Raw genomic sequence first — 27,791 nt, 5'->3', positions numbered from 1 at the left:
TTAAAAGATAACATTAATGTTGACTTTCTGCTTTTGAAACACTGAATTTTAAGTGCTGATTTTTTTATGTAAGTGGTTTGTGTTCTGCTTTTGCTGTTTTATCACTTAATAGTTGTGTGTTCTCTTGTAATTAGGTACCATGACATGCCAGATGTCATAGATTTCCTAGTTTTGAGGCAACAGTTTGATGATGCAAAGCACAGGCGATGGAATATAGGTGAGTTGTGGGGGCCATTTCGTGTTGTGATTTTGGTTGTTTTTCTAAGTGTCTACCTATTTTCATGATAACTTTTTAAAAGTAAGTTATGCTAAATAAATACTAATACTGAAGTCAAATAATAAGCTCTGCCTGCATTTAGATGGGGAGCCCTACTTTGTCCTTGACTGAAGTGACAGCAAGCAAAAAAAACCCCAAAGGTGATCTGTGAAAGAAAGTGCAAAGAAGATGTCAGTTGTATGTTTGCAGAGAGGAATTAGGGATACTTTTCAGGAATATGCTGTTTATTGCTAACTGATAACTTCTTGTAGCCTGTATGTTGTGTCTTTTTTTAAAAAATGAAGGCCCTCTTAAAACTGCATTGGTACTAGAATTATTTTTTTTCCAGTTTCTGGAGTTTCTGCTGGAAATATGGGAACATCTTCTCCAAAATTTGAAGCTGATCTCTAGATTGTACAAAGAAAATGCTCTTTCCATCTCTTTATACTTCTTGAGTTCTGTTTAAACCTTATGGTTTAGCTTCCTTGAAGAATGTGTATAGTTAAAGTTCCCATGTGATGTGGGAATGACTTTGATTCTTTTTACTTTGCCTGTGCATAGTTATTTCAACGTATTGGGTACTGGAAGAATGTCCGTGATTTTTAGGTCCTTCAGTCAGATCTATTTCCTAGTCATCTTTTTCATGTGATGACAAAAATTTCGGCAATGAAATCTAACTAGAGGGAGAGAAAGCTGCATTATGACAAAATGGTAGGGTCTTTTTTCAGGAGATCAGGAAATACATAAGTTCTGATTCATACAAACAGCCTTTAGATTGTCCCTGAAACTTAAAAGATTAAGCCAGTATTACTGATTCTGCAGAGTTCTGGATTAAATCTGTTCCCCCATGAGCAATTTGTATATGATACAATGTTTTCAAAATTATTAGCACTGTTAAGTCCTTTCCAATATCTCAGTATATTCTATGAAGTGACATTCTCGTAAAAGTAAAACGTTGTTAGCCTTCCTTTTTTTATTTGAAGTAAGTCTTAGTGATGTTTTTGAAGTGCAGTCCTCTCCTAAGTTCATTGGTTCATTGTAGCTAAGTAACCTGAAGAAGTGGCATAGGTGGATGCTTAAAGCTCTTTTTTGTTTGTTGTGGGTTTTGTTTGTTTTTGCGGGTGTGTGTTTGTTTCGTACCTGACTTTTCCATCAGGAAAGAGGAAATGGTCTCTAGTTCTTTGATATCCTTGCTTAGGTTGTGTGCCTTAGCAGGAATTGTGTAAATTACATGATGACATAGGAATAAGTTCATCTCATCATCTCATAATTTACACTATCTTGTCTGAAAAGACAGCTAGTCTACAGTTCTGTAGGGAATTTGGTAAAGACGCTGGGCTCCTGATCCGTTAGGAAATGTAAACCTTGATTTCATATTTGAAGATCATTTAAAGTTAAAGAGCTCTTAAGAGACAAAGTTGATCAACATCTACTAACATGTCACCATGCTTTGTTCTTTCCTGATCTGTGGTCTTGTCCTCCTTTGCCATGCCATACATGTTTTCATCCCACATCATCACAGCAGCCTAAGAAGAATTATTGCCATACTTTATGAACAGTCTAGTCAGCAGTTATCTGTCAGCTGTTTTGTGATAGAAATCCAGGAGTAGAGGAGTGGTTGCATGTCCTTCCTGGGCTGGCAATAGTGTTTCAAGAAACTTGTGGAAAAAATTTGAGCTACACAATAAGTACTGAAAGTGCCAAAACCTTTTATAAAGCCTTCAATGTGAATAATGTGAGTTTCAGGCCAGTAGTGTCCTGTACCAGCTTGTAATTCTGACAAGTGCATGTTAGAGTTCATTCTCAAGTTCCTCTTTTGGGTGGTAAAAATTGTGGTAAAATTGTCTCCTCCTTTGTAACTGTATGAAATGCTGCAGCAGATGTTGCTGATAAAGCTGTTACTGCTCCTTTAAGTGGTTTTGATCTCCTTAATGTTCAGCTCAGTGAAGGCACTCACAGTTGGACCTACACACGTTTCCTTGTGAAACTGATCACTAAGAAATGCTGTATTGGAAGACTGTATTTTAAGAGCTCTTCAGAATAATTTATTCCTTTAAAATAAAACATGAGCCCTTATTTACATTTTTGATCTTGAATTTCAGATATTTCTGGTATACTTGGTTCTATTCAGCATAATTGGGACTATTAATAGAAGTTTTATAATTGTCCTGGAATTACTTCATTAATTAATCCATTAAATTTAGAATTTTTAAAAAAGTGCAATGAAGAAAGCAAAACATTTTTGAGACTGTATTTACTTCCTATTAATTCAGACAACTGCAGCAAACATTTGGGCAGAGGATGGATGTATTAAAATGGAACAAATACTGCAACAGTAAAGAAAGCGTGTGGATATTCAGATCCCGTGAACACAAAATGTGCAGTTCTGGGAATCACAGACTTAAATTACATTTGTTCTTCTACTGAACAGACTGAAGACTATGCTAAAAATTGTTTTCAAACTCTGTGGCACGTTACAGAAAATGTTAGCATGTATGAATGTGTGTAATACATGCATTCTCATGTGTAATTTTTTTACTAATGCTTCTGACCTTTTGTTTTCAGCTGGATGAATGCTTTGCAGTAGTGAAACCATTTCAAGTCATAGTAAATTACTTTGCTAACCTTTCGAGCAAGCTTTAATGTATTTTATTCTATTATCAGTTAGATTGCCTGCATAGTAAAGGGAAAAAACCCTCTTGAATTACATTTGGGTCGCTGGAAAAACACTTCAGAAATGAAGGAGGAGGAGCTCAGCAGCATGTAAAATATTCCCCATACAGAAATGTCATAGTGCTCAGTTATTTCAAGATAGCATGTAGTGTTTAACGTAAGGAGATTTGATTCTTAAAGTTACAATGTTAAAATGTCTTACCTTTTTTATGAAATTAAAAAATAAATTCGTATTTAAAGAATATGTTGATAGATCTGTAAATAGTTATTTTTCTGAAATGCTATATTAACTTTCATTTTGGTTAAAAATAATCTTCAGAAACAATAATATTTTTTTAAACTGAGCTATGACTCATGTTTGCCTGCTGATGCTGTAAGTATTCAAAAGGATTTCTGCATTCAAGATCAAGCCAGAGATGCCTAAAAATTGTTTTTCTTGTGAGGGTAAGGCGCCTTGCATTGATGAAATTATTTTATGCTCTTACCTAGGTGATCGTTTCAGGTCGGTGATAGATGATGCTTGGTGGTTTGGAACAATTGAAAGCCAGGAGCCTCTGCAGCCTGATTATCCTGACAGCTTATTTCAGTGCTACAATGTCTGGTTAGCAAATTTATCTTCTATCTTTTAATTAGTTACTTCAGTTGAAGTACTGACTGAGTAACTTGCTTTCATTCAATTCAGTCATGCATCTTACTGTACCAATTTATTAAAGTATTCTGTGGTGCATAGATAAGTTATGTTATAAACATCAAATAATTATATTGTTGAAGCAATATTAATAGATAATTTGTGTGGTTATTTTTAAGCTGGGACAATGGTGATACTGAGAAGATGAGCCCTTGGGACATGGAGCTGATACCAAGTAATGGTATGGTACCTTCATACAATTTGCTTTGCAAGTATATTTAAAGAAGAAAAAAAGTGTTTCATAGTTTCACATAAATAATCCTGTTTCTCTTGGGAAGTTAGATGAAGGGCCACAAACCAGTTGTGTTTAAAGACTCTTTGAATAACCTGTTATTAAACCAAAAGTGGATCAAGATAAAAGAACTGCAAAAAAACACATCCAAACTTAGACAAGCTAAGTGTGTGTTGAAAATAATCAGAAATATTACAGAAATTATAATAATGTACAGTTAAAGCTAACTGTACAGTTAGGCAGGATTGAAAACTAAATTGTACAATTCAGAAGAGAGTAAGTCTTGTTTTAAAGAGGACTTGTACACCAAACTGCCTTGTAAGGATTTAAATTTAACACACAATAATATATGGAAATGATACTGGATGCATCCAGAATGTCTTTGAGCAAATCAAGAACTCTGCATTTGTTTTAGTTAGTAGAAATTATTCTATGGTATCTTTGATTTACAGGTATATGCATTATACAAGATACAAAGATTTATGGTTTATTTAGTTTTCATATTATATTCCAGCTGTATTTCCAGAAGAACTGGGAACTAGTGTTCCTTTAACAGATGATGAACGTAGAACGCTGCTCTACAAACCTCTGGAAGGAGAGTGGGGTTCCAGGACCCGAGATGAGGAGTGCGACAGAATTATTGCAGGGATAAACCAGCTTATGACTCTAGGTAAATTCTGAATAATATGGCAAACTTTGGTTTATATGTTTACTAGGCTTATGTGCACTTCTAAAATTACCAAAATGAGTATGATAAAATACAACTTGAACCTCTCAATTAACTGGAACAAAACTTTGTCATTTCTTTAGTTATGCAAAATGTTGAGGAAATTGTAACCGGTTAACTTAAGAAAAGCCACTTGCTATTTGGTTGTAGAGCAATTACTATTTACAGGCAGTTTCTGAGAAGGTAATGGTTAAAATATGTAACACATCACTGCAACATTGACCTAATCAAAGATGGGTGTCGCAGATGGAGATACATCAGTGAAATACAGGCTAGAAATTAAGTCTTCTCTATGTGTCTTTGTGGTGAGCGAATGATGTTGAGTCTGCTGTCTTACCTTCTGAGCTAACAGTGGTCATAAATTAAATATCTAAGTAGTCACAGATTTTTTTTTTAATTGATCTTTGAAATACTGATGCAAGGTATGCGACATTTCCAAAAAGCCAGAAAACTCAACTCTTGAAATAATTCTGCATAAATCCCACATGGTTTGTTTGATGACAAACTGCTTAAGAAGCCTCCCTTTGCTTCCGAAAGAAAGAAATTATCCGTACAGTATAGTAAAACAAATTAGAGATGTATGTTAAAAAACATTGTGAGGAAATGTGAGTTGTTTTCACTGCGCTAAGAGTAATGGTTTTCTTTTTGCATTATGGTGTGTGACATACCGCTTAGTTTGGGATTTAGCTATAGCATGTGTGGTACATATTGGTACAAAGCAGCAGTTGCTAGAACATTCAAAAGAGTAAGTAAACAGCCTCAAGAAGAAGAGCAGTCTGTTTAGCAACAACATATTTTCTGTTCTAAAGACTTTTAAAAGTGACTTTAAAGGTGGGTTTATGTTTTGTATTACAGTATTTTTCCTTGAGGTGTAAAACGTTAGGATGATGTATCTCAGTGCTCATGATGCTTATAAGCACAGGAGGGAAAAAACAAGATTGTTTAGGTGCACAGACTTAAATTGCTCAGCAGTCCTCTAGCATTATGGTGGATTGATTTTAGAAGGCTTCTTTGCTGTTAGGTAAGGACAGGGTATTGTCTTTCTGTTTTATTTGGAGCATGGATTTTACCTGCCTCTTAGAGAGGTTGAAATAGCTCTGCAGCTTTTATGGTAAGAATGGAATGTGTTGCTTTATTTGAAGGTGCAAGAGTGGCAATATAAAATCAAATGAAATGAGCCTGTGTTGTAAATAACATTACTGAATTTATACATTCAAATCTGGTTTTCAGATGTGTATATTATACATGCACTTGCCCTGTCTCTGAGGAGTGTGTTGTTTCACACACAACAGAATGGGCAGTCACTGCAGTGACTGTACTTAGAGCACACACCTCAACAAGCACTCCTTCAGCAGAGTTATCAGAAATCGTTTGCAATGTCTAGAGTAGTTACTGTTATTTTGGGGAAACTGCTATGTACTTCAAACACGAGGAAATAGCGTATGTTGCAGTGGGGGGAATCTTGCAACTGCTATCTGTGGGACTTTTATGGTATATAACTTTGGGGGGTTTATTGTGTTTGTTTTTTCATTTCATCTAGATATTGCTTCTGCGTTTGTGGCACCTGTGGATCTTCAAGCTTACCCAATGTATTGCACTGTTGTGGCATATCCCACAGACCTCAGTACTATTAAGCAAAGACTGGAAAGCAAATTTTACAGGTTAGATCTAAGTCCTCAGTTCCTGTTGTGTTATATTGCTGGCTGTATTTTTGGTAGCTTTTTGTCTTGTAAGAGCAAACTAGGAGATGGGTGCAGTTGTGCACTTCTAATTTCTTCCATCTTCTATCCTTGATCTAGTTTTCCATTTTCTAAAAATCTAAAAAGAATTGAATATCTCTTCTCCAAAATGCATTTTAGAATTATATGGCATTGAAACTCATGCTTGTGCACATTACTTGTTCCATGTGAGATTCAAATTGCAGGGTTAGTTATATGACTTTTAGTCCAAAGGATTGAATTTCCACTTAATAATAAAAAAAAAGAGAATCCTTAAAAATATCTCAGGTGGGGCTTTTTGTCCTAATTTGCTTTAAAAAATATAAATCTTGCATTATCACTTAAGCAGCTACACAGAAGCTGAGTTCTTACATTATTAGTGTTGAACCTCTGAATTGTTGCACAGCAACAAAAATCAGTCTGTGATTGCAATTGCTGGTGTGTTGTCTGTTTGTTTGTGTGGGTTTTTTTGTGGTGGTTTTGTTTAAATGAAAATTGAATTATAAACTAAATTTGCTTTTTCATTTTCAAAAAATCATCCCTGGCTTTTATTATTATAATGAACATTGAGCTTACATTGTTTCATGTTTATTGTGTGATATGAGGTAATCCAGCTTTTGCTTTTATAATGCACTGCTTTGCCATCAGGTATAGAGGACTTTTTGCTGAATTTTGTTTCTCTTGTCAAAAGAGTAAGCAGTTATTTTTCATAATCAACACACCATCAATAAATTGGGTTTTATTAGTTTGTAGTATTGCCAAGGCCTGGTTAGATAATAAGCAGCCACCCTGTTGTGCTTCCCCAAGAATTTTTTTCTTTCGCCTTCTGTGGATTGTTCAGGTCATTTGTGATTTTGGTAGCTTTTCATGAGACTTACCTTAGTACTTGTTTTCTCTCCCAAACCAGGAGTCTTAGCATGCCTGTATGTTTCTAAAAATTGCTAAACCAAACAGAAAAAAATACTATCTTTCCTGGTACTACTGGCATGGTATATAACTACATGCTGGACACAAAATCATTATTAAATTGCATCTAAATCCTTATGCTACACTAAACATGTTAAATTATACCCCACTTCACTCTACAAAACACTTGCGCAGCATTTCTTTTCATTACCTTTTTTTAGTATGAAAATAGAAGACTGTATGTATTTTTAACTTCTATGCTGTCAGCATTTTTTGTTGTTTTTTTTTTTACTTAGATTCGAATTTATTTTTTTCAGTTATTTTGCTTTTGTGCATAATTTTTTATAACATGGCTATTTTATAGTTTGGTCATTAAATCAGCAATGTAAGGAAATGTGATTGTTGTCTATCCATCAGAAAAATGTGTACTTTAAAAACATTTTGATTAGTACTTCTGTTAATCCTTAGCAGTGAGTTCGGAGGTGAGACAGGATGGGTTACGAATATCTTAAAGGAATAATAAAAAGTGAGGCATCACAGCTGAATTTTCCTGGGGGGTGTCAGCTGTGTATTCCTGAAGCCATTTGTGTAGATTACCACAGAATTAAAACAGGAGAAGGGGAGGCCTGAGACAGGTGCCTTCTGCTGGCCACACAGGACAGCATTTTGCAGTGTCCACATTTTCTGATGTAATGGAAAACATTGATGAATGGGAAGAAGGGTGTGACATGTTTTTTCCCTGTTATTATACATTGCTAGAAATACTTTATTTTTCCCCCAACTGTTCATACACAGGCGCCTCTCTTCATTAATGTGGGAAGTGCGGTACATTGAACACAACACGCGCACGTTTAATGAACCTGGAAGTCCTATTGTCAAATCTGCCAAATTTGTCACAGATCTTCTACTACACTTCATAAAGTGAGTTGCTTAGTAGGTCTGTTGTTATTCCTATCTCTTACCAAGGCATTTAGCCTTTTCAGGTCTGAATCTTAAAGTGAGATGGTTCTGCAGCTTGAAAAAACCTCTTGTCTGCTGTTGGGGCAGAAAAGAATAAAGCTTATCATGACAAAGAACTCACAAGTTTTCAAAATGAGATGAAGTTCTATAATACACTGATGGGCATAGATTGGCATGGCATTTTATTTTGAGAGACTTTCTTGTGAGTGATAAAAATGGATCTGAGTATCTTCATGGAGTTATAACTTAGCAGTGAGTGTATCTATGAGTTCTAATTTTGCATTTGAATTCTGCCTACTTTATTGTGGGCATTTAATTCTGAAGTCTAGATTATGATTGATAATGTGATTGACAATGATGTTTAGTATGTATGCAAAGTAAAAACTGGAGGCTTTGTAGCTGACAGAAATAGTAGTTGTTTTTCACGTGTTCTTTTTCATTACTGTCTATAGAAAAACTCAGAAATTTTTAAGATTTTTTTTTCAGTTGACACATCTACAGACCTAAAGTTTGTAAGCAGAGCTTACTGTGTCCACTGCCATGATTGGCTTGTACACAGTGAATGCTGCTATTCCCACCTTGTAGAAACAGTAAGATATTTCATTAGCTTAACAAAAAATCATGACAATTTTCAGAGATTTACTTTTTCAGTGTTAAATTGAATCTTGTTCTTTTCTGTTTTATGTGTTCTCAAAAAACATTAGACCTGCATTAAGTATTTGGAAATCTAGTACTGTGACTCCATACATAAATCTTCAATATCTTCAGTGCTTGTGATTCCTGATAGTGTGGAGAATGAAAAATACTGAACTACTTCAGGTGTTAATAGTTGTAGTGAAATAAACACCGTTAGGAAAAGATAAAAGGGCTTGCCTATTACTAATTTTCTTCTTTAAGATTTTTGTCCAACATGATTTTTTCTGATTAATTAAACAGCTCAGGGTTTTTCAAAGTGTATGTTTTTATTTGGCTTAGCTAAATTAGTGCAACACATAGTTATTCTTATTTAATAATGGTCTATAGCTTGAGTCTGTTAAGATAGTAATTTAAGTGAACTAGCGATTTATATGAAGCCCATGCTTTTCTTTATGGTTCTAACTGTAAGGTAGGAGGCATAGACCAAGGCAAGCAAAGCCCATGGTTCTGATGAGAGTGATGCCTCTGAGAATCTAAGGCTTAGTCTCTTAAGTTGCCCAAGTCTTCTAAAAAGCTGAAGAGAGGGGAGAGGAGGGTGTTGATTTTGCTTGATCTTTTTTCACCTTCTCTCCCAGCTGTTCTAGTGGTAATTGCAGTACCCTGATTCTGGTCTTAGAGTTGCTGAGTGTTTACAGTTACGAGTTGTAGAAGTGTCACAAACCACTTTTTCCCCAGTGGTTTGGATTGCTACATAGTAGAACACTTTGGGGCTTTCCTTTTTGTAGGAGCTTCTGATGTTAAACAAGAATTGAGAATTAGTGTGTGTTTTGCCGATTTAATTATGCAAGTCTATGCAATAAGTGTTAGGCCTTACACAAATGAACATTGTGTTTCACATGCTGTACATTGTGGGTGCTAATGTATTAAATTGCACTTTTGTACAATAAAATTCACTGTAATACTTCTTTAAAGGTTAGATGGGCCCCAAAACCCTTTATGTGGTATATTATTAGATTTTTCTAATGCTGATAAATTCATGGTAAAGGATTATTGTTTTCAATTTTAAAACATTGACATTGTTCCCTGGTCTTTATTTTACAGAGTGCAGATAATATGAAAACTTTTGAGCAGATGATTAGCTTGATTTAGTACTGCAGTCCTCTTAGCATTCCTGTAACAGTAAACATACTTCTGTTTTATTTGAGAATGGCTGCATAAATACTTTCCTTATCCTAGGCAAATTATTGATTTGACTATTGGTTCCATAGGTGAAGATGGAAAATAAATGTTAGCTTGTATTTCTTTTTACACAGAGACCAGAGTTGCTATGACATAATTCCGTTGTACAATGCAATGAAGAAGAAAGTGTTGTCTGACTCTGATGAGGTAAGTGCTTGTGCCTTGGACATTGGCATTGATACACTGGAGAAACGGGACCATTGTTTCTGTCCCATGGAAGACCAAAGTACTGGTTTCAGTCACTGTAAGGCAGTGAGTGGGGTGCACTTTTCTGTCAATGAAGTGTTTCTTTTTGTCAGATGGGAAACTGGGTGACAATCCAGCCTCCTCTCCTCCTTTAGTGCAGAGAGCTTTAACAGTTTGCTGGAGAATTTAGCTGTTTAGGTTTCTGAGAGGTTCTCAAAACTGACAGTCACAGGAAATGCTTCTCAGAGGGACAGAGGTAGCACTGTAAAGATTTAAATTACAAAGTATAAAAGAACTCACCTACTCATACATGCTTATATTTTTTAACCTTTTTATGCGACTCATTATCTTGCTCAAAGGAAGAAGAGAAAGATACAAATGTGCCAGGAACTTCCACTAGAAAAAGAAAGGTAAATATTCTTATGGTTTTTTAATTTCTATTTTGTAGTCCTATAAATAATGATTAATGTATATGTAAGCAATGAAATATAAAATGGAAAGTGTTTTTATTATTGTGTAATAGCAGCTTTTACAAAATTTCGAACTTACTGATTTGTTGTTCCTCTGGGCTGTTCAATGTAAAAGCATTTTTGTCTGTGCTGCTGCATGTTGTGAATTAATACATATCCTGTGGGAAACCTTTTTCATTAGATTTTGTAAAAGCCACTGGTTTATTTAATATATACCAGGCAATATTGTCATTTCAGGATCATCAGCCAAAGCGGCGTCTACGTAATAGAGCTCAGTCATATGACATTCAGTCATGGAAGAAGCAGTGCCAGGAGCTGCTGAACCTCATTTTTCAGTGTGAAGACTCTGAACCATTTCGACAACCAGTGGATCTTCTTGAATATCCAGTGAGTATTTTAGAGCAAGAAGGCCAATTGTGGTTCAGTTCTTAGGTGGTTGGTTGTGTTTTTCCAGCTTTGACTACATTTCCATGTCTTTATATTGAAACTTCAGTCTGCTTCAGTGACAGAACTTTTTTTCCATGCTTTGTTGTCACTTGATAATAATGTTTATCATCTTTTTAAAGTACTTTCAAAATAAATTATAATTGTCTGCTCTCTCAGATACTTTACTTGCAAAATATTTTATGTTCAGGGATGTCTATGCTGTTATGTAAATTGCAGCTTTTTAAGTAAATTACAGTTTTTGTATTTAAGATGTGTCTTTCCTTTTCTGAGTGAAAAATGATCATATATGAAATGCATATGTTTGGTTGCTGCATGTGACGTGTTGTCAGGGATCATCATTATCTATTCAGAAGTATAAAAACTAAAGGTAATTTTATATGACAGTTTTAACAAAGCAAAAGTTTTGCTTGCTTTCTTTCTAACATATGTAAAGATTTTCTTTAAAATACCAGTCCAAAGTGAATTAACTTGTGCAAAATTGTCTCAATTAGAGAAAAAATGCTTCTCTTTTGGAAGTCACTACTATGTCTGTGTTAATGCTTCTGCAGCCATTGGGCATCATTATTTTTGAAGTAACCTAAACTTTATGCTGTGGCCAACTACAAGTGCCCCTCTGTAAGGGGTACCACCATCCTAGGCTTAGGCATGAAACACACTGCTCCCTGGTGTCACAAAATGTTTAACATTCATAGGCACTCCTGCAGGTTCTATTTGCTCTAGTGGATTAAGTTAACTTTTTGTTTAATTTTGGTATTTAAGCTTTTAGTTGTATGGATGTTGCTCTGTTTTCTCTGTAGCCTAGAAAAATGATCCTGTCATTGGCTTGATGTGAGTCTTACTTAAGCCTGTGGAGTTTACAGTATTGTAATATTACTTTTCTGAAATGTCAGGTCTCCATTTGGGAAACTGCCAATATGATAAGTCTCTGATCTGATTCAGATGTTTAAACTTTATATTTTAAAGCTAATACGTAGAACAACATTAGTAGACCCTAGTTGGAGCTGTTAAGCCATCAGAAAGCTTGTAGTCACACTTTCATGTCACTATTATCTTCAGGTCAGTGTGTCAGTAATGCAACTTTGGATACAAAATTCTGAGCTCTGCATTTCAATAAATCTGTTTATAAAATGTTTGACTTCTAACCCTGATCCTGTTGAGTGTGCTTGTAAGGAGTTATGTTGTGGAAAGGGGCAGAACATCTTTAGCAGTCTTCCATATCTCTTTCAAGAGGATGTTTGTGTTAAACAGGGTTATCAAATGCCTCTTGTAAATTACATTCAGGCTTGGAAAACAGTTGTAATAAATTGATTTGCTATTTCTTAACAGGACTACAGAGATATTATTGACACTCCTATGGATTTTGCTACTGTTAAAGAAACACTGGAAGCTGGCAACTATGAGTCACCAATGGAGTTATGCAAAGATGTGAGACTTATTTTCAGCAATTCCAAGGCTTATACACCAAGTAAAAGATCAAGGGTAAGACTTTATGATTTTCTGTTGTTGTTGCTGTTAGAAAGAATACTTACATCTGAAAAATATAGAACAGACAAAGCAAGTGTAATTTGATTACTTTCGAAAACAAGTTTAATTATTTCTGATCTTCAAACATGAATATTTCTGAGAAACTATTATAGCTTTGTGTTGTAAAGGAAAGGAATGTGTGCTATTTAAAGGCAAAAAGTTCTGATGTTCTGCATGGGTGTTTCCAAAGTAAATATTAGAAAGTGGATCTAAAGGTGGGGGGACCCACACTGAAGAAAAGATTTGTAGAAACATGATTATGGGTACAATAGTGGAATTTAACTGGTACTTTGGAGAAGAAACGAGCTTTTCAAAACTAATGCACACAGAGCCCTTCCACTGTGGGGGCTGCCCCAAACTGAAATATCCAGGTATAGACAGTAGAGGATGTTGAAACTATGCAGTGAGATTGTAATGAAGCCCTTAGGATTTCTGGGAAACAGGAGTGTTTGCAAATGTGAGCCTGCAAAGCTATTCTTACTGAGATGCCCTGCTAGTAGCAGGTGCAGTATCTGTTAGCAGTTAATTTATAAATTCATACTTACACATGTTCAAGGCTTTTGTGTAGCTTTTCTTCTGCTGGTATGTGTGTTAGGTGTTCAGGCTAGAATTATTAACAGCTTTTGTCTGGCTGTTCTAAATAGCAAATTAACCATTTGGGCTTAGTTGTTTTAAAACTAGAGGACAAATTTCTTAATAGGTGACTAGCAAGAAGGACTGATCAGCAATTACTCTCTCTTTAGTCAGTAGCAGGCAATCCCACTCACTGCCTAAAAATCAGTCTTTCAATTGCATCAAATGGCATGACTTTTGGGGCAGGTCTGGATTCTTTTGTGGTTTTTCTTTCTTTCCTTGACCTCATCACACCTGGCATTATTTTAGGTCTGTGTGATTTCACAGATCCCTCTGACATTTTTATATTTTTTCATGTTTCTTCCATACAGACTGGTATAGTAATGAACTTTTAAGTCTTTTTTTATTTTACTTACAGCTAGAAGTAGAAGGCTCAGATGTTAAGAATGTCAATATTACATGATTTCAGTGCATGCAACACATAGTTGTTGAATGATGATATTTTCACTCTGTTTTGTCATGCAGATGCTAAAAATATCACTTATTTTACATCACTTATACTTACTTGGACAGTAAATCTAAACCTGACAGATTTTTTTTTCCTTGGCACATTAGACACACATCTTTGCATCTCCAGTAACACATGCAAAGTATGTGAAACTTATTGAGTGTGGTGCTCAGATAATTTGGTGTGTCATTAGGTAAGCAAGTGCTCAAAATTGTGTTTCATATTCTAAGACAGTGATGTGTCTCAAAGTACCTGGATAGGTCACTTTTGTGGGTTTTTTGTGTTTCCAGAATTAATAGCAACTGTGCTCAAATAATTAGTTGTGATCTAAACTGAGTTTGGCAGTCTCTGTAAATCATTCAAGGCTAGAGACAGGGGTAAAAAAGGGCACCTACATAATTCCAATACATTTATTGTACCTGTTGCAACCAACGTGCAGTAGAATCAATTCATCTATAAAAGGAATAGACTGATGTTCAAATATAGGATATAAGGATGCAATTTAATGCAGCAGAAAATAAGATTTCTTGACCCTAGGTATGATACAGTAAAATTACATTAAGGATCTCTCTTTATGATTTCTGTTGAAATTTGAAAGGGATAAATTCTGGAAAGGCAGTTGAAAAAGTGGCTTTTCTAATTTTTCCTTTTGTGTGTTACCTTCAGTTGTAATACACTTTTCAAAACCATGAAAATAGTTAAAGCAAACCTACACATGGGTTAATGTATATTCGTTGAGACAGACTGTAAATATCACTAAAACATTGCCATGTTAGTCACTTTTCTAGCTATTGTTCAATGATAAATAAGTAAAATGATGCTTTGGAATAGAATAAAACTTGTTTACTGGCTTTTTTTTTTTAGATCTACAGCATGAGCTTGCGCCTTTCTGCTTTCTTTGAAGAGCACATAAGTTCGATTTTATCAGATTATAAATCTGCTCTACGCTTTCATAAAAGAAATACAATAAAGAAACGAAGGAAAAAAAGAAGTAGAAGTAGCTCTGTTTCCAGTAGTGTTGCATCCAGGTACATTAATTCCTTTACAATATTCGTGAAATGTTGTGCAAGTTTGACATACCTGAACAATAGAACATAGTGTGGTTTTTTTCTTAATTGTTCCATTACTATTCCTTAAATTGCAGAACGATAGCTTAGACATGCCAGTACCTATGACAGGAAAGAGTTCTAAACTTCACTTAGGCCTATCCTAGTGTAAGTGCTTAAAATTCAAAATAACAGCTAAACACACAGTAAAACAGCATCGTTAGGATTGTGATGGCACATACTTTGTCATATATTTATTGTAAAGATTGACTTTTCAGAAGCTCACAATTTACATGAATTTCCACAGTAAATGTCATGTTTTTAACCTACTTCATACAGAAATGATTGGTTTACTTCCATGATCTCAAGACACTAGCATTTAATTTTATTTATTCCTGTAAAATGAAAAGGTGGTCACCCAGGATATAAATTACTCCTGTTACTCCTTTTGCAGCCCTGAAAGGAAGAGGAGATTAATAAAACCTCAGCTGAAGGCAGAAACTTCCACCAGTTTGTCATCGTCTGCACCCACACGGTCAACAGTGCTGAGACACGTTCCGCCTCAGATGAATGGAAGAGCTGCTGATGCCTCTTCCCTTGTGCGGACCAGGAGCAACAGGGGGACACCAGATGTGGCTGTTACGGAACAACCATCTACTTCTTCAGGAGCAAAGCCTTTAACTATAAAGCCTTTAATTGCAAAGCTTAATACTACTGCAGGGTCAGCAAAGTCAGGCAAGTTGGCTTTTTTTTAATTAAGCAGTGAATGTTTTTAAAGATAACACTCTCTTTTTGGAAATCTGTTATACATCTCTCAATTAAGACTGGTTCTCTTTTCAAGCTGATGGGCCTTTGAGGCTCTTCAGAGGAAAACTGAACAAGTTAGGCTATGTTGTTTTATCTAGGAAGTTTTCTCCCTTCTGGATCATTAATTCAAATTGTTTGTTTATAGTAGAACATGAGTTCCATTTTAGGCCAGCAAGATTGAATGTGGTATAAACTACTTGACTTGCATATTTTTTTTCTTTTTATCCTTCTAGTACTGGAGAATTCAACCAAACATTCCAAGAACCAGAATATTGTATCAAACCCTACCCCATCTGATTACAGTCATAGCACTAGGAATAACTCCACAAAAGAAAATCCTGAGAAAGAGAAGCAAATCAAGCGCAAAGTGAAATCTTCCGCTGTTAATCAACAAGGTACCAAATGCCTCTGGAATGTCCCCCTGCCCCACCCCAGTTATTGCTGTAGTGACTGTAGTGTTGTGCTTTTGTTGTAGTAATTTGGCAGTGGGGAAATTAGAATGCATTACAGTTTAGCAGAAGGGGAAGTCTAATGGAACAACTCAGTGACAGTTAGTTTCCTTCTTGATCAATTAGCACATTACTCTTAACACCATTTTCATAGTGTGATAACTGTTGTCTAGTTGATTTTGGTATGTTAACATTTAAAATATTACAAAGGTCATGTTAGGGGTTCTTAAATTCCAAAGCTGACTTCTGCAGGGTCACACTATAAACCCTGTGCGTTTAACCTCATAACACTTACATGGGTTATATTTGGTTCAGTAACACTGAGTGTGATGACATGCTGTGCAGCTACAGACATAAAGGTCAGAGCATCCCAGCTGCAAATCAGTTCTTTCATTTTTTGCCACAGTAAAATAGAACTATGCAGTGTTTACTCCTTCTATGTAGTATATTTGAGTGGACAGCTCAGAACTAGTTTCATGAAATTTCCCAAGTGAGCTTTCTTGATCTTTTGATGTCTGAATACCTTAAAACTCTAAGCTTCTGTGGAGACTGAAATAAGATCATCTAGTCAAAAAGCTTTTCTGTTTATGAAAGAACTTCGAACTGTTACGAAGATGCTTGAAAGCAGCTAGATCCACAAAACATCTTTTCTCTGAAGATGGAGACACAGTAGTCTGCATATTGGGCCCTGCCTAATTAATTTGCTTACTCCTTGTAGTCCTTCTCTCCCCAAGGATTATCTGTTCTTTCTTACTCTTCCATGCTTCTGAAAAAGTGTAGCTTGTGGTCTGATAAGTTAAATCATCTGTCCATTCCTTGTAAGCTTTCTCACAAAGGCCCCAGCTGTTAACCCCATTGCATGGCTAAGTATTCATCTGTTATAGGACTAGATGTTAGGTTAGGTCAGAGGTCATCATCATGGGCAGGCTTCGCGAACGCAGATTTGGGCAGGGCTCTCCCCACATGGGTGTGCCCTTCCAGCCTGTCCAGTGGATTTTTTAGGTGAGGCACGGCGTGTGCAGAACTGGTCCCACCCTTTAACTCCTAAGGTTCATCTGCCACGCCCGAGCGAGCTTGGACTGTGACAGTGAAGTCCTCAGGACTGGAACCTACAGCCCCTGGTATTCCCAGGAGGGCTCCCATCCAAGTACTAATCGGGGCTGACCCTGCTCAGCTTCTGAGATCTGATGGGATCACATGGCAGGGTGGCAGGGCTGTAGTACAGGTCAGAGGTATCTGAATGTTGTTGACATGGTCCCGTCTCTCCTGCACATCCACTCGTATGACAGAGGAGGCCTGTGCATTTAGTGCATGATGGTGCACATTTGAACACAGCAGGAGCTGTGCATGGGTTCCATCAGAGGACTGGAGGAACTATCATGCTGAGTATGAACCTGTTCTTGGCAGTTTTAGACAGTTTAAACCTAAGAGGTCTGCCCTTCTAAGGAAGTTTAGTACCTCACACCTAATGAAAACTCGTACCCTGTAAAAGTCTCCAAGCAAGTATGTTCTACTGTTTATCTGTTAATGAGAGAAATCTGTGCAAATTGCATATAAAAGATGCTACTTCAGGCTGAAAGAAACTGTTTCATTTCTTGAGACATGACCTGCTATGAAGCATTCCCGATCCTCACCGTAATGCTTCTTGAGCAACTTTTTTCTGTTGTGGATACAAATAGCAGTTTTGTCCACTGGTGGTTTATTAGCCAAGAAAAATCCTGTAGCTATTTCCTTTTTTGAGACTTTTTATCCTGGGTTTTCCCTGGGGTGTTGTTTGTTGTGTTCTTTCCCCACAACTACCGTGTGCAAAATTCAACTAGAAATTAGTCCTCATTGCATATGGGAATGAAGCTCATTGAGTCCTACTTTGGGTTTCTCAGATTTTGACAGATTGGCAATCACTGTGAATCCATTCAGATATTTTAGTAGGAGTTTTATTAAGAGAGTGGGAAAATGCATGTAAATGCAAATCTGTTATGTGACACGAGCTTGCATTTCTTTACAGCAGAGTGCAAAAATAATGCTTTGGCATCAGGAAGCATTCAGGTAAATGGACACGGAGGACAGCCTTTGAAACCTCCAGTTAAAAGAGGCCCTGGACGGAAACCGAAGGTGGAGACTAATAACAGTAGCTGTGAGGTGGTGGTGCACAAGAAAAGAGGCAGGAAACCAAAAAAGCTACAAATCATTGAACAGCAAAAGGTTGCAGAGCAGAATACAATCCAGACTGCAAGGGATATACCAGAAGAAGCCTCTGTTTCTACTGCATGCAATTCTCTTTCTGAAAATAATGTGAAGGAAGACTTGATACAAAAAAAAGGCCGTGGGGGTAGAAAGCCAAAAAGGAAGATAAAGACCCGTCAGCCAGGCTCGGACCTCTTAGTTCCTGCAAATGTTAAAATGCAAACAAGAAGCAGGAGGAAAAAGACACATGAGCCTATGGAGGAAGGGTCTGAAGAGCTTAAAGATTCTGAGCCTCACATGAGAACTAGAAACCAGGGTAGGAGGACAGCCTTTTACAATGAAGATGACTCTGAGGAAGAGCAAAGGCAGCTATTGTTTGAAGACACCTCCTTAACTTTCGGAACATCAAGCAGAGGCAGAGTCCGAAAGCTGACTGAAAAAGCAAAAGCTAATTTAATTGGTTGGTAATTTTTACCAAGGGTTTTACTTTAGAATGCTATGAAGCAGGTACAGTTAAGGAACAGCAGAACAGACTTCTGCTTCCCTGCTGCTATTATGGGTTAGAAGAGTATGTTCTGATTTGGGGAGAAAAATTTAGCAAAAAGATAAACTGAAAGAACATTCTTTGAAAGAAATATATATTTTAAACTTTTGCTATTTATTGCCCTCCAAATAGGTTATACATTTCAACAATCATTTTGTTCACAGTTGAGAATAATTGAAGCAATTTCTGACTACTGTACAGAGTTGAGAACTGCTCTGCTGGAGTAGTACATAATATCTCTACACAATTGGAAAAAGGTGATGGTACTTTTAATTGCCACAAACTGAAAACAGAAGTCTATTTTTGACCAAGCAAGGTACGCTTTGATTGTAAAGTCAAGTTGCCTAGGAAGGCAGATTGCCAAAAAGTGGCAGTAAATTCACTTACATTTCTATTAAATACAAAAATACCAAACTTTGCTAATCTGAAAATGTTTAATTTCAGTTGTGATGGAAGGTTCAGCTGCAAAAGAAGCCTAGCACAGGCCATTGGTGTATCCAAGTTCTGCCAAACATAGCAAAAATGTAATCACAAATATATATATATCCACATTGGAAAAAGTTTGACTAATGTCTAATTTTTCAGACCTTGATTCTTGTATCAATCACTAAATCTCTGTTTATTGTGCCAAAGACTGAGAATCAGTGCAGTGGAAAGCCTTTTTTTCTTTTTGAGTGTCAGTACAGCAAACCATTTGCAGTAATAAAAGCTGTGTCTTGTTTTAAATAGTAAATTGTTAACATTGTTCTGAAATGTATTCTTTTTGGTACTTCTGGTAGAAAATAATGCACTGGTGGGGTCCTTTGACAGAGATGTTTTAGTTTAAATGTATAACTGGTTAAAGGATTCAAGGAAATTACAGGACAAGTATGGAATCACAATGTTTACTTTCTGTTCCAGATTGATTGTTGTTTCTACAACTTTAGACATGCTTAAGAGGCTGAAAGGACATACAAAGAAGAGTGTATGTGTATATACTAATACATACATAAACACATACATCTAAAATATTACCCAGGTATAAATTTTTTTCAGGATTTTTTAGATAGCACTAGAATTGAAAATTTTAAAATGTCATACTTTATAGTTTAATTTTAAGGGGAAGATTGGTTATTTTCAATTATTAGGGTTAAAAGGCCAAATCACTTTTTATGCAATCATGTTTTATACAGTGGTCTCATTGCACATTGTGTTTTTCTGCACTTTTTATGGTATATCACGCTGACATAAGTCAATATACACCCTAAAGAAAAATTCCATTTAATGATTGTGCCTTGTATTCTATTATTTCTTGCATCCTTACTAAAATTAAGTTGTCTATTGTAAATGATAACTATATGACTTAGGGGAATGTATTGTTATATGTACTGCTCTGGAAAAGAAAAGCAGTTATTTATTTGTTTATGGTACATTTACTTTATACCTTTACAAACAAACCTTAATACCATTTTCTATCACTTACAAAAAAGCATTGTCCAGTTTCAATGAAAAAATACATAAGTAGTCGTATTTACTGAGAACTGGTATGGTACAAAAATGTAACCAAAATTTTCTTGTTATGCTTCTTTTTTTTTTAAATGCAAATATCATCTGCAGTGTTTGGAAGGGAAGGCATACAGAATTAAGACCTTAAATTTGCACAGATTCTCTATTTGCATTTGAGGCCTGGATTCTTCATTTTCTTAAAAAAAAAAAAGCTTCTGAGTTTGAACAACTACTATTGGTATTTGCCACCAAGTGGAACAGAAATAATGCTACTGTGGATAGCAAATTAATATCCACCATACCTAGTTTTAGGTAGTGCATTTTGCTACAAAAAGTGGCTAAGCTATTTTCCAAGATCCTCTTTGAATTGTTATGGATTTGAATTTGGGGAGCAGGGATTAGTTTGTATTTCATTTGTTGATATATTTATTTTTTCTAACAAGTATTTCTGTATCATTCTAGTAAAATGGAGTTTAGCTAAACACGTGGTAAGATAACAAGCTACAGTTGTACAGTTGCAGTACAGCTTCACAATTCAAAACTGATTGATTCTACTTGTTAATTTTGTCATCTCACTGATGAAGGCAATCATTTGAAAATGTGTAATTTCCTGATGTTATCTGCATTGTAATATATAAAACAGATTATATCTAAATTTCATCTTCTGTATTTACTCTGTTTGTAATAATGTTTTATATAGCATGTTTATGTATATATTTATATATTGAAAATACCTTATATGTAAGTTTTGGAGACTGAAATAATATGCGTTCCCTTAATAGTAGGTAGAAGATTGTACATCTTAATTTTGCAAGGACAGAAGGCATTACCTGCAGAACATGGGAACTGCTTCCCACCCAGTAATATTGGTGACTTTAGCCAGTAAGTTTTAATTCATATTAGACACATCAATGCTTTTCCTTTTAAAATAAATTGTGGATAATTTGAGTCTTTTTTTTTTTAAAGCAACACTAGAAATTTATTAGAAATTAATACCAGATTTATTTAAATGTTATATTTTTATAATTTAATTTCACTAGGTTGCAAACTTTATTTATGAGACTTTAGTCACCATCAGATTGTATTTTGGTCAAGGAAAAAGTTATTATTTGAGGTGGTTGTGAGATATTTTATCAACACAGAAAAAGAGCTTTTGATTACAGACTCTTAAGTTTTTAGAATGTGAGCAATAAACTATTGGTCAGTGTTGAAATAATTTAAGAACTATAGTTCTATGCATGTTCTGTAATGCCATCTCAAGTACTTAACAACTGGTTCAGAAGATGGAATATCAAAATGTCATATGCTTGTTTCACATTTGCTTGTAAATAACATAGAGCTTCATGGTCACATGCAAGCAATCTGGCAGCAGTTAACTCAGCTTCATTAATTAAATTTGTTTATATTTGACATGAATATGAGGATATTATTCTGGTATTTCTACGCTATACTGGGGAACATGAAAATTGGTATTTACTGCTGAGTAGTATCTTAATGACATTGTGTTCTCTAACTACTAATGAGAAGATAACTTTGCTCCTGTCCCAACAGTGGGCTCTAAATGTTTAACAGGAATCATTGTACCTGTGCCTGCATACCTAACAACTGTTTATCCACTTTGTTTCTGTTGTTAGTGTGTTCTCTGGGAAATGAACTGAGATTTTGCCACTGTAGTGTTCATTATTATTGTCAATATTGAACTAGAGCTCTTCGTCACTCGGCAATGACCCGTGATGCAACTTTACAGAGAAATGTCTTCCTCCAGTGATTAGACTGCTGTGATAAAGATTTACAGATGTTTATTTGTACAGTGTCTGGTTTGTAGCTGTGATCAGTTTGTTGATAGACTTGTAAGATTGGGTTGGTTGAGTTAAATATTACTATGGCTTAATAATTGTAATACTATTAATTGATAAAGGACCCTGATGCAGCATGTAGGATATATTAATATCTATTAAAAATAAATTGTAGTGTAGAGGCAGCTTATTCACTGTATTGCTGTACAAATATTTTTAAGCACCAATTCTGTGCCAGAGGCTTTTGTCTTACCAAAGAAGGACTACATGCAACACAAAAAGTACTCTGTCCATTCAGTAACTTTAAGCTTGTTACCATTTTTACACCACGTTGTTAAATATTTTGCTCACATTTGTTGAATTGAGGACTATAAGTAAATGCTTTAGTGTGTAATTTGAATTTAGGCACATGTTAAATGATTGACTGGTTCTATAAAAGCAATAGGCTTCACTGGATGGGACCCTTTCACCCTGTACTTTCATAGCAGGTTGGAGGTCAGAGATTTTTAGGCTTACTCTCATCAACATTCACATTTAATTTGTAGTGTGTGAATCTTGCTGAGGTAATTTTAACATTGCTGGTCAATCAAGATGCAGCCATACCACAATATTTACCTTGTGTCCTGAGTCCTTACCTCATTCTAAAGTAGTATGTTTTGTCCACAGTAGTTTTTCAAAGGTTTTTCTTTTTGCCTTTTTTTAACAGAGTGTTTAAAAGTAATTTAACTCTGCTACAGTGCTGTGATACAGAAGGTAGAGGGTATTAAAACCTCACCTACAGACAGCAAAAGCTCATTTTATGTTTACTACCTAAATGAAGACAAATTAACTGTGTAAAGCTAGTATATTATTTTCTTTTATCCCTGAAGCTCTTGTAATAGACGGGTTTCCAAGGGAACCTAGATATTCAGCTGATAAAAGGGCTGTTAGTTTTCTGCTGTACATTATTGTATATACATGTTTGTTCGTATGCAGAGGAAAGCGTATTACATTTCATAAAATTGGCCAAGACTTGACAATGTGTTTCCAATAACAATCTGGCATTGACAGCTTACGTAGCTTCCTGGTTTTGAATCATGAGTAGAGCTTGTTCCCTTTTTACTGTCTCTGGGGAAAAATAGCAGGTGGCTTTTAAACCAGAGCTAACCTCTTGGTGCTCTTGTGTTTCTACTAATTTTAATGCGGGAATTCACCATGCCATTTTTACAGTGTGTTGGATGAGGAAACACGCCAGGAAGCGAGATTAAAAGACATCTTAAATTGCAGAAAAAGGTGATTAGCTGCTTCGCGCCTCCCCACCGACTTTCCCCAAGGTTGTAACAGCCTCAAGTCACTCCAGAAGAGAAACTTTATATGCTGCAATAGAGTAAGGGTGAATAAATTTAGCTTTAGGAGGTACGTAGTGAGACAAGTAGTCATTTGGATCCTTTTTAATGCAGATAAATACATCAGGAAATTCACTTCAAATAATGCAAACAATCCATTTTAGGGAGGGAAAGTATCACTATACTGTGAATTCCTACACTGAAAGAACAAAGAGTGAAGTCACACAAATTAGGGGTAGAAAGAGATAAAAGTACCTGTCACGTACTGTCAGATGTACATGCACTGTTTTGTGCTTACAGCTGCATGTGTTGGTTTGCTAATGCATTGAGACCATACAGAAGTTACATTTTTGGACCATACTAAAACTGCAGAAGTGTGGTGGATAACTGGATAATTATGTTGCGTGAACTAAATTCTGTCATAATGTTTCAATATGTATAGAATGGAGGTAAACTTCAATAAATTACCTGGAAAGGTTAATTTTAAAACTGACACATTTTCAGATTAAATATTACACTTATTTTGTACAGAATTATGTAAAACACAAATCTGTTGTATGTAATGAGTAACAGTTTTGAAAACTAAAATTCTTTAGCTTTATCAAGGCTTTCTTTTCCTTCCAGAAATCTAGATTATCATGTTATAACCTGAAGTATCTCACCAGGATAACAGTGCCCTTTCTTTTTGTACATATGGATTGGAAATTTCTTTACTGTTACGTGGACACTTTCTATGTTAGTTTTGATGCATAATACTTTGAATCCTTTTATACAAACTAGAATGTATGTGTAAGAATTACTGTCACTGCAATGTAGTAACTACAAACTTATTTTTAAATAAATAGAAAACATGTTTTTCTAAGCTGTCCAACAGTGTTTGTTTCTATCTAGTAATTTACTGTGTTATCAGACAATTGCTTGTGTGTTTTTCAAAACTGCCTGAACTCATTTTGCTTCCTTACAGAGTATGGTATAGCAGTATATGGCAGTATGGTATAGTGTGTGTGAGAACAGACGAAATTACACCCGGAGTGCTCTCTGATCAAAATTTGCTGTTTTGTAGAGGGTTTCACGAAAACCCGCAGTTCTGGAGGCACTATAAAAGCAGTAGCATCTGGCACTGCCAACACCACATTGCCAGTCTTCATGTGCAGCAGGGCACCCACGCCTATGGCCAATCTGTGGATATCTGTGCTTCCCAATAACTAGAAGAAGCGTAAAACACCTAAGCAGGGAGAAGTTCCGTCCTCCCTGCCTGTAGAGTTTGGTCTTCAGTCTAGTTGCCCTGAGTGGGTGATGCAAGGAAAAGTCAATGCAGGATGTGTTTTCACAAAGCTGCAGGGTTGGTTGGTTTATATCTACATGTTTTTGACCATCAGATGCAAGACAAAAGAAATGCTTGGTATTTCAAGGACTGCACCATGTGGATTCTTTTTAATTTCATGTGTTATTTGCTATATCAGATGATTTTTTTTCTCTGTATGTACAAGGAAGTGATGCAGGAGACCCTTACTTGCATCTGTGAGGTGAGATGTGTGCTGCTGGGTGACGGGGAATGGGGAATAGTCACAGCAGAATGAACTGCGTTCCCTATTGCTTTCCAGACTCCACGGTGGAGTCTTAAGCAACCACGTGAGTTTTAGTAATTGGCCCGTTCTGCTTGGAGAAAATCCTGTTAGGACACTGAAAGCATAACACACTTTCTTCTTGCTTCTATTAGGTACTGAAGGTGGTAGTTGTATGTGCATTTTCAATATTGCAGCATTATAATAATAGTTGTGTGCTCATCCAAGTGCAAGCCACCCCAGGTCCAAGGTTTTAGTTTTGTTATTGAGAATAGTCTTAAGCAGTTCATTTTTTCTTTGTGTTGGAAAAATCTTTTTCTGTGTAACTGTACAGAACACTTAAAATACAATTGTGTCATTCCTGGGACAGGTATCTTTTTGAAACCTAGTGTGGAAATCAAGACTTTGCTTACGTTTAACAGATGATATGAAATGTAGGTATCTGACAGGGAGATGCTGACTGTGCTGGTACTAACGCTTCATTACCTTGTTAATACTATTTGCTCCTGTTGGATCATAATGCTCATTAAATTAAGGAAATTATGTGTGATCATTGACTGTTTTGTTTTCAAAGTGGAAAGTTTTTATGCCAAAACCTGTGTTATTTCCTGCTCTAGCAATCAATATGAGCTTTGCAAAAGAGTGTTTGTCATTTTTCACAAAGACAAATGAGCAAAGTGTAGTGGCTTTAAAAATTAATCAGTGTTTCTATTTGAAGCAAATGTGACAATAAAGCAAATGCCAGCAAGCAACATACAATGTGACAGGAATTTAAATAGCATAAAATTGAGCTATTGTACACAAAATTAGCATGCAAAATACAGGGCTTTTGTGGGTTTTACTAATGTTAACAGGAAACTCAAAGCCCAAAATGTCAAGTTGTTTTCTTCACTCAGAGAAATACTGTTAAGAAATCTTTGGAACAGGCTTAATTGACTCTTTTACAGGAGTCTGGTGAGAATTTATGAATTCTGTCTTGTACTTCAAAATCTGTGTGAGCACTGAATGGGGGACAGAGTAGAGAATTCGAGAATGTTGTTTCTAATCTGGTGACAACCATACAAATTTCCTTTGTGATTCCTTTTTGTCTATGAAACAGGGAGGTTTTACATAAACTCAGTCCTGTTGATCTGTCATTTTACTTTAGCTTGCAGGTGCATCAGTGAAAAAAAAACAAAACAAAACAAAACAAAAACCAAGAGATGGAGGAAGCAAGAGCAGAGGCAGGTAATCAATTCATCCACCATCAAATTTCTGCAGAGGCATATTCCTGAAGGTACTGACTTCAAACAATGTTAGCATTCAAGGGCCAGGCAGCCTCATCTGTTAATTTGTGTTTTGTCTCAGATCTCTGAATTTGACTTTGAACAAGGATATAAAAAATAATAAAGACTGTAACCTAAAATGCAAACCTAGTTAGAATATGGTTACAATGCTAGAAAGAATTGCTGAATTTGTATTCTATAGCAGAGAAATCTAGAAATTGGAGCACCTCATTCAAAATTTGAATTCTCTTTATTAGTAAGGAAGGTGGTGTAAGCTTCCATGAACTGCTAAGAAATGGAATGCAGCTGTCAAAAACTTAAAAAAAGAGTTACTCAAAAGTCATTAATTAGTGATTGCCTTTCAATACACTGCCTATTTTTACCCAACACGAGGAGCTGAGTGTATGTGCCATTTGCATCATTGTCGTCCTTCACTGACATCAGTTACTCTGAATGCACAAGTACATGGGGAAAGATTAAATATCTAGAGCTCAACTTTTATGCTGTTTAATGCTTTTAAAAGGTTTGATGTTGTAAAGTGTGTGTTAACATTAAAGTCTTCTGTTAGATAAAGTTACAGCAGAAATGAGAGGTTAAATGATTTATGAAATTTTTAGAAAATTCACATAAGCTTTGACTTGTGAAAGGGTCATCTGAAATTGTCTTATGGTCAGCATTCTTTTTCTTGCAAGCTAATTTATGAAGTTGTAATTTTGATCTGACTCTGGCCTGTGCCCACCTCTGAGTAACAACAAAGCACAAAGGTTTCTTTCTGGCTCTTGCACTGAAAACCTCTGCTCAAGCACATGGGGAGTAACAGAAGCATCTTCATCTTGCAATTTGATTTACTTTGTATTTTTGGAAGGTGTCTTAATGTTTGGGTAGTAGTAAGTTTCTTGAGTCATATGTAAAATCTTCAGTCTCCCTGACACAGGATCAGGTGTTTATGTGGCTTCTGGGATTTTGCCCAAGGGAGCAGTTAAGTCCCTCTGTTTACTGCAGCCTGGGCTGGTGTGATGCAAATACACGATGGCCCCCAAGAGTCTGTTCTCCTTGGGGTGGACTGTGTGGGACAAATAGGTTGCTCTAAGCAACCTGATCTAGCTGGAGATGTCCCTACTCATTGCAGGGGAGTTGGACTAGATGAACTTCAAGAGAAGAAGTCCCTTCCAACTCAAACTATTCTATGGTTTTATGATTTAAAAACTATTTTTCTTAGGTAAAACTTGTATTTCTAGTCTAGGCCAGTATTTATGTGCTTTTTCAACTGGGCATACCTGCCATGTTGCACAGGTTTAAGGCTATCAACAATGAAACTTTAAGCCCAGCCACTTTGTTCCCACATGATTGCTAGGTACAGCTTAATAACATTTTGGATTTTTTTCACAGTATTGCCTTTCACTGAAGCTGTGCTCATTAAGCGAGAAGCGATGGCTGGAGCATTTCCTCTCCCTTGGTAAGGCTTGACATTTGCTACTGCTGAATTTCCCTTCTTGTCTGTAATGTTCCTGTTGCTCTGATCTACCTGGATCATTTGCAGTTTGAGTCTACCTCTTCTGTTTCCTCCCACTCTGATTTGGTG

General features: G+C 36.0%; 1 protein-coding gene and 1 pseudogene across 3 annotated transcripts in view; one reads left to right on the top strand and one right to left on the bottom strand.

The window, feature by feature from the left end:
• PHIP (pleckstrin homology domain interacting protein) overlaps nt 1-24,245 on the top strand; it is a 107,608-nt gene extending 83,363 nt beyond the window's left edge. For 2 of the 3 annotated variants that reach the window (XM_071548646.1, XM_071548644.1), the window contains 14 exons: nt 135-217; nt 3,419-3,530; nt 3,737-3,798; nt 4,364-4,519; nt 6,117-6,237; nt 7,996-8,121; nt 10,110-10,182; nt 10,581-10,631; nt 10,929-11,078; nt 12,465-12,617; nt 14,608-14,771; nt 15,244-15,524; nt 15,830-15,991; nt 18,051-24,245. In XM_071548646.1, coding sequence (XP_071404747.1) covers nt 135-217; nt 3,419-3,530; nt 3,737-3,798; nt 4,364-4,519; nt 6,117-6,237; nt 7,996-8,121; nt 10,110-10,182; nt 10,581-10,631; nt 10,929-11,078; nt 12,465-12,617; nt 14,608-14,771; nt 15,244-15,524; nt 15,830-15,991; nt 18,051-18,697 — 2,341 coding nt within the window. In that variant the 3' untranslated portion in view covers nt 18,698-24,245. The remainder of the gene's footprint in view (nt 1-134; nt 218-3,418; nt 3,531-3,736; nt 3,799-4,363; nt 4,520-6,116; nt 6,238-7,995; nt 8,122-10,109; nt 10,183-10,580; nt 10,632-10,928; nt 11,079-12,464; nt 12,618-14,607; nt 14,772-15,243; nt 15,525-15,829; nt 15,992-18,050) is intronic. The other variant, XM_071548645.1, reaches the window with a different exon arrangement.
• On the bottom strand, nt 17,152-17,267 carry LOC139669153 (5S ribosomal RNA; annotated as a pseudogene).
• Nucleotides 24,246-27,791: the final 3,546 nt, after the last annotated feature.

The sequence above is a fragment of the Pithys albifrons genome, chromosome 2 (genome assembly GCF_047495875.1).
Source record: "Pithys albifrons albifrons isolate INPA30051 chromosome 2, PitAlb_v1, whole genome shotgun sequence".
NCBI lineage: Eukaryota > Metazoa > Chordata > Aves > Passeriformes > Thamnophilidae > Pithys > Pithys albifrons.
This window is presented reverse-complemented; position numbering and strand designations above follow the sequence as displayed.